Here is a 7,840-nt window from a genome sequence, read left to right as displayed (position 1 = left end):
TTTGAACCAAATCTTTTTCCATTTATTTTTATTCTACTCCAGTATGATTTCCTGTGACAAAACATACAAAATAATGGATAAACAAAACAAAAATAGTTTAATAGTAAGTAAAAAGTAATACTGCAGTCTTTATATGCATTGTATAAAAATAGGGAACGCCTATTGCAATAAAATAATTATTTACAGTACAGTTATGCATCATTTCAATTGGGTAGTAGAATTACAGCATATGTAAACAAAATCAGTCAAAAACAATGCAAATATTCATGTCTTTTTAAAAATTTGCCGCAATAATAATCTTCACATATCACACTTGAGCACAGAGGACAGATTAAATCACGTGTTATTGAAAGGACACACTGATACTTCAGAAAGGTGAAAGAAGCTGATAGGTTTCATCGTCCACGAGTCTAAATCTCCACGGATTGGCTGCATGATCCCAACCAAAGTCGAAAACTCACTAACAACTGGATTCAGTCACGATTAATGGTGTGATGATGCTCATCCCGTCCGGTTTTAGTACCACGAGCCTCTGCTCTGACAACATCTACGCAACATTATGACACGACGTGTGTGTTGTTGTGTCTCTGAGCCGCGCTGGGTCTCACTGCACATTTGCTGAACATGTTTCTGGAGAAGCGTTTACTCACTCAACACACACTGAGTCCTGGGAATGAGACGGCCTGGAGGATTGCGGAGGAGGCGCTGTGTGTTCCTCCACATAATGAGTTATGTCTTCTTCATCCCGGGAGAAGTCACGAGTTGTGTTGAATCGTAGGGCAGTCTTCTCCTCAACAGTCTGCGGTGAAGCAACAACAGCGTTTGATGGCGTCGTTTAAAATGTTACCAGATTATAAGCTCGCTTTGTGATGGACTCAAATTGTGTTTTGCTACTGGTTTTGCAATTAAATATAGTCTAATATGTCACCAGTCCTGCGTCTCACGGGTATGCAACAACACATTATATGGGTCAAATTTATCCATTTTTCTTCTATGCCAAAAATCACTAGGATATTACAGTTTTTGCCCGTTGCTTGAACACTATAGAGTAGACCCATGCTTAGACTAAAGTAACACAACTTGAAGCTTTTCTTACCATACCTCAAACACATGTACCCATTCATTAAACAAAAGCGCTGCTTATCACTCTAGTTTCAATTCTGCAACACACTTACGCCTTTAGGCAACACACTCGGTTCTGCATACTACACTCTATTTCATATAAAGACACTTCGTTCAAAAATGAAATCTCAGGGTGGCATTTGGAAAACACATGTATCCAAACTACAACACATTATGCAATTGCAACCACTCAAATACACACCTGAAGGCACTTACTTGCAAAACTGAACACCAATCAGCCAACCACAAATAGGCCTCAGTTAAGCCATTCTGAGAACTTTGCAAGCATTGAGGTAGAGAGAGAGAGAGAGAGAGAGAGAGAGAGAGAGAGAGAGAGAGAGAGAGAGAGAGAGAGAGAGAGAGAGAGAGAGAGAGAGAGAGAGAGAGAGAGAGAGAGAGAGAGAGAGAGAGGCTATATACACAGAACAATATTTCAGATGATATTAGAGAGCAACTTTAGTGGTTGATGTGGTCAGTCATGGCCTGACAGTGAGGAAACTCTGGGCAGAAAGTCCACACACATCTAAGCCGGTTCACAGTTTATCCATCATAAGGACATTCAGACTGAAAAACAGCGACTCTCCATTGCAGACTGTATCTACAGTATTTACAGTACTGTACCATATCACATTACTGTATTGCAAGTTGGCTAGTGCTCCTTTTGTAACAAAAAAAATGGTAGTTTTGTGTAACATACAGTACATTACATAACACTGTACCATTGAGATTGTACTGTAGTGTGAAGTATAGTACTGTGATGTACAGTATTATGTCATTTGTACCATTTCAGTACTTTCATTTTTGGTTGTGAACCTTTGTTGGAAAAAAAAAAAGAACAGAAACTAAGTGTTGCATTGCTTCACAGAATGCTAACTAATGAACTGAATAAAAACAGTGAACGAAAAATTAAAGACTACAGTGTTTAAAGTAGACTAGTGTGTTCCCCCTGATCTGAAAGTGTATTCATATGATGCAAGTGTGTATCATTTTGCCATCAGAGTTACATTTTGACAAAGGAATGTTAGGTTTTGATAGCAGAGTTTAGGTTTTGATAATAGTTTCAATTTGACACAGATGTGAACGGTATATTTCCCGGTGTTGTGTCATGTTTACTTGTGTGTAGAGTTTTGGCACAGTGAGCGAAGTTTTGCAAAATGTGTTCAAGCAACGGGCAAAAACTGTAAGATCATGTTCCATAAAGATATTTTTGTGAATGTCCTACTTTAAATATTAAGTATTATTAGTAGTAATATGCATTGCTAAGGACTTCATTTGGACAACTTTAAAGGAGATTTTCTAAATATTTAGATTTTTTTTGCACCCAAATTTTCAAATAGTTGCATCTCAGCCAAATATTGTCCTATTCTAACAAACCATACATCAATTGAAAGCATAACAACATTGACCCTTATGACTGGTTCTGTAGTCCAGGGTCACATATAAACTTTTTAATGATCACACATGTGTTGTGGTAGTGAAGAACTAGTGCGCCCCCTACAGCCTCAGTGTGTGTGACGGGTTGATCTGTACCTGAGGGCTTGAAGGCCGTCAGCTGAACCACCTGAAACCAAACAGACTGCTGTCATTTATTAAATCAAGTCCAGTTTATTTGTTCAGCTCTTTTTACTTTACACAATGCTTCAAAGCAGCTTCACATAAAAGAATCATTTTCATGTTTATAATATATTAACATCACAGCTTATAGATGCATTCAGCAGATTAGAGCTGGACAATGATATAGTTTACATTTTGCAATAAAACAAGCAATCAAGAAGTCACCAAGGCTGCATTTATTTGACCAAACCTACAGTATTTCTGTGAAATATGATTCCAGTGTAAATCATCAGTTCTCTATGTGAATATATTGTGAAGTGTGATTTATTCCTGTGATCAAAGCTGAATATATCATCATTACTCCAGTCTTCAGTGTCACATGATCCTTCAGAAATAATAATGATCAGATCCTCAATTATTATTAGTGGTCAATTAATAATAATTGTTATTATGATTTCAATGTTTAAAACCGTTTTTGCTGCTTTATATTTATGTGTGAAAACACTATTATATTTTTCAGGATTCTTTGATGAATAGAAAACATTATTTGAAATAGAATATTTTCTAACGGTCTAAATGTAAATTTATTGCATCATTATACAAGTATTTTTATTTTTTCCTAATGGCAGTGTATCACAGTTTCCACACCAATATTACACTTTTTTTTAACACTGATAATAATCATAAATGTTTCTTAAGCAGTATATCAGCTTATGAGAGTGATACGTGAAGGATCATGTGACACTGAAGACTGGAGTAATGATGATAAATTCAGCTTTGATCACAGGAATAAATCACACTTTACTATATATTCACACAGAGAACAGATGATTTACACTGGAGGAATATTTAGCAATATTTACTGTATGTTTGATCAAATAAATGCAGCCTTGTTGAATCTTTGTTCAAAAACATTAACAAATCTTAACTTTTCGTCCTGCACAAGAATACTGTATGTATGAAAATAAAGTTGGACATACTTGTATATTTAATATTAACTTTATATAAAGAGCTAAGCAATAATATAGTCACATTTTATGGTGAAAAACTAAATATTTTTTATATATTATATTAATTTGTAATGATATAAACAATCCTGCATATGAGATTTGCTATATCGCATGTATTGCTTTATATGACTACTGTATGTGTGGTATGCAGGTAAAGTAAGATGCACTATATATATATATATATATATATATATATATATATATATATATATATATATATATATATATATATATATATATATATATATATATTAAATATAAATATATATAACTTAATATACAGCTGGGTGATGCTATAGGCTAAATCTTCTGACATTATAACAATAAAGCTGTGAAAAATGTTCTTTATATTGTAGCGCTTAACATGAGTGTACTGTATGTATACAGGTTAGGTTTGATTTAATAATTTGTTAATGAATTAAAGTTATTATTTCATTATCTGGTGATACTGAGAATTTATACTTTATTATCTGTGAGTTTATGTACATTTTTTAATGATTTGGTGTTTGCCCTTGTACATATCACTGACACGGTTAAAGGGTTAGTTCACCCAAAAATGTAAATTGTGTGATTAATTCCTCCTGTGGTTGGCCAGCCGTCAGACCTCCGCTCATCTTCAGACACAGATGAAGATATTAGTGTTGAAATCCGATGGCTCAGAAAGGCCTTCATTGACACCAATGTCATTTCCTCTCTCAAGACCCATAAAGGCACTAAAGACGTCGTTACAAAGCCCATCTCACTACAGCGGCTCGACAATTATTTTATGAGGAGACCAGAATAGCGATATAATCCTTCACGAAATATAACGAACCGTTATGAATCAGTGAATCGATTCATGATTCAGATCGCCAGAGTCACGTGATTTCAGCAGTTTGACACGCGATCCGAATCATGAATCTATTCACTTATTCATAACGGTTCGTTATATTTCGTATTTATCTCAATAAAAGACAAAAAGGTTTTTGCAGCTTACCTGACTTCTGTTGGCTGGTTTCAATGGGAAACTCACAATATTGTCCTCTTTAAAACGTTCTAGAGGAATCGACAGATGTTACATGCAAGTAAACAGGCTTTTGTAAAAATGTCATGAGAGTAAAAGGCTTTAGTCACACACACCGTTCTTGAAGACGAGAGGGTTGGCAGTGGGAGTCGAGCTCTCGCTGCTCTCCGGGCTGGACAGAGTCGGCAGACTGTGTACCCATGATGCACTGGGAGACTTCTGCGAGGGTAAGAAGCTGATAGGCTGTGAGCAGTTCTGCAGGAGGAAGTGACATCAAACGTGAGCTCAAGGACTGAGAAACTGACCATCAGTAAATCAGCAGGAATAAGGACTTACTGTAAAGGACAACGCTTTTCGCTTGTCCTGAATTCTTCTTATGGCGTTCCGCACCTGCATCATCATAAAGCATAGAGTATATCATAAAGAGTATTAAAAACACGACGAAGAAATGTGACAGTCAACATGAGAGATGTATTATTAATACAGAAGTCATACCTCACTGTTGTAAACCGCATACACCAGAAAAATATACAGGCCCTGGAAAATCAAGACAGGTTTAGCAGACAACAAGAATAATGCTGCTCGATTTTGGCAAAAAAATCATAAACAAATATAAAAATCATAAACACAATTATATTTGGTCAATATTGAGATCACGAGATTAAGCTATTAAACACGACTACTCATAGACTTTAGAAACATCATGCATTTATTTAACTATTAAATTTACTTAACTTTTAAAATCCATATATATAAAGATCTAATATGGATGCTCAATTTTCAACTTTTTAAAAGTCTTAGGTGTTTCTAATATTAAATGTATTGCATTAATATAGAAAAATAACTATTTATTGCATTACAATTGTATAAAATAGTGCATCTCAAAGAATTAGAATGTCGTGAAAAAGGTAATTTATTTAAGTAATTCATCTTAAAAGGTGAAACTTATATATTATATAGATTCATTTCATGCAAAGTGAGATATTTCAAGCCTGTATTTGTTATCATTTTGATGATTATGGCTTACATCTTATGAAAAAAAAAAACATTCAGACAGCACTTGAATGGACAAAACACACCAAATTGTTGTTGAGTATGCTCGCAAGCACAGTTCAGTGAAGTCTTAAATGAACTTAAAGTGTAGTGAGATAATGGGATACGTGTCAGATCTCGGTCATGTGTGTCAGCTCTTAAAGTGACAGCAGCCTAATAAACCTGCTGCTGTCTGTCATTAACGATAATCAAAGAACAACAGACAAAGAGAAAATCACTCATTGCTCTTGACTAAATCACTTTTGTTCAGCACTAAAATATATACATGTAAATGTGCAATTTAATTCTTTTTATTTATTAATCAATTGACAGCGCTTAAATATATACAGGTGCATCTCAGTAAATTAGAATGTCATGAAAAAGTTAATTTATTTCAGTAACTCATCTTAAAAAGTGAAACTTATGTATTATATAGACTCATTGCATGCAAAGTGAGATATTTCAAGCCTTTATTTATTATAATTTTGAGGATTATGGCTTACAGCTTTTAAAAACCCATAATCCAAAATCTCAAAAAATAAATAAAGTTGAATTCCTGAAATAAATGATTTTCAGTGTGTTTCGGCTGTGTTTCCTGGTCATGTTTTTAAGTTCGCCATGTTCACTGTCTTGTTTCTAAGGGCGTACATGAGTTCGGACACTGGTAAGGACAGTAAGACACGCTGGCTCTCTACACATTGAGACACTGATGATGACTTTATTTCTGTACATTTACATTTATGCATTTAGCAGACGCTTTTACCCAAAGCGACTTACAAATCAGGAGTACAGGAAGCGATCCGTCATAAAGAGCCTTAAATACAAAGATTTGTATACTACTCAGAGTAGCAAAAACCAGAAAAAGGAGGGAAAAGAGAAACAAATAGTGGAGGATGAGTTTAGTTACTTTTTTTTTATGATAAGATTAAGTGTTCATGGAAGAGATGAGTTTTTACCTGTCTTTTGAATGAAGCGATTCTGTCGTGCAACATCACTACAGGTATTTATGAACAACAGCAGAGCTGATCATCTTTCTGACCTTACTTGTTATTTAAAGACCCATTGAAATCAACATTTAAGTTTTGTAGCTTTTAGTATGACTGTGTTAGCCTTAAATTTATGAATAAGCTGGTGTGTGTTCCAAAACTATGACAAAATTTGCATTTAGGAGATATACGCATTCAAAATATACAGTCTATCACTCCCGTTAAAACGAATCTCAGATTTTGGTGACATCATCGCAGACTTCACTTTCTCGTCAAATCTTCTGTCCAATCAAAATGCTCTCTAGAATCTAAAGCCCGCCCCCTACGCTGCTGAAGCTGAAATTGGTCGGTTGTTAACACACATTTACTAATTTCTACATGGTGAAAGGCACACAGCACACTATATATGTGATAGGAAACGATTGAGTGTAAATATGCTTTCATTTGAGGTGAATAAAGTCTGTTTTCACGTTAGTTTCACGCACCGCAGCAGCGCACACACCCCAACGGCTCTGGTCTAAATCTAGACTACAGACACGAGAGCGCAGCGCGGATCATATGCGCGAGTCGGCGCAGATAAACATATCGACCCATTTGAATTCTGCACACAATGCTGCATTTCAAAGCGATATGGAGGAGATTATGATGGTAAACAGTGTTAGAGGAAACTGGCTTTACCAAACAGAGAGAGAAGGTCCGCTCTTGCGCTCTAGTCAAACTGTATATTAACGAAACGCTATTGGCTGTTTCAAAAGAGGGGAGGAGCTGCTAACAGCTGAAGCAGGTTTAAGAGGAAATTACGTCAACACATTGAATAATGCGGCGCGTTTCAAGGCACTTCAGTGGACCTTTAAAGCAGTGATTCCCAAACCTGTCCTGGAGGAACACCAGCCCTGCACATTTTGTATGTTTCCCTCATCAGACACACCCACTTCAGGTCTCGCTATCTCTACTAATGAGCTATGAGTTGAGTTGGATCAGGTGTGTCTGATGAGGGAAACATGCTAAATGTGCAGGGCTGGTGATCCTCCAGGACAGGTTTGGGAATCACTGATTTAAAGTACATTATGATAAATACATTGCTTTTTACATATACAGTACGTGCAATATTTAAGCTGTAATTAAATTGTAAA

The 7,840-nt window shown here is 35.7% G+C and overlaps 1 protein-coding gene across 1 annotated transcript in view; it reads right to left on the bottom strand.

The window, feature by feature from the left end:
• The window catches only part of adgrd2 (adhesion G protein-coupled receptor D2), a 62,696-nt gene continuing 54,856 nt past the window's right edge, over positions 1-7,840 (bottom strand). The window contains exons 21-26 of the mRNA XM_067412966.1: positions 5,185-5,226; positions 5,026-5,079; positions 4,806-4,944; positions 4,663-4,721; positions 2,653-2,683; positions 1-799 (exon numbers count right to left, since the gene is read on the bottom strand). Coding sequence (XP_067269067.1) covers positions 792-799; positions 2,653-2,683; positions 4,663-4,721; positions 4,806-4,944; positions 5,026-5,079; positions 5,185-5,226 — 333 coding nt within the window. The 3' untranslated portion in view covers positions 1-791. The remainder of the gene's footprint in view (positions 800-2,652; positions 2,684-4,662; positions 4,722-4,805; positions 4,945-5,025; positions 5,080-5,184; positions 5,227-7,840) is intronic.

This window comes from Pseudorasbora parva, chromosome 13, assembly GCF_024679245.1.
Source record: "Pseudorasbora parva isolate DD20220531a chromosome 13, ASM2467924v1, whole genome shotgun sequence".
Taxonomy (NCBI): Eukaryota; Metazoa; Chordata; class Actinopteri; order Cypriniformes; family Gobionidae; genus Pseudorasbora; species Pseudorasbora parva.
Note: the sequence above shows the minus strand (reverse complement) of the source record. Positions and strands in the feature narration are given on the sequence as shown.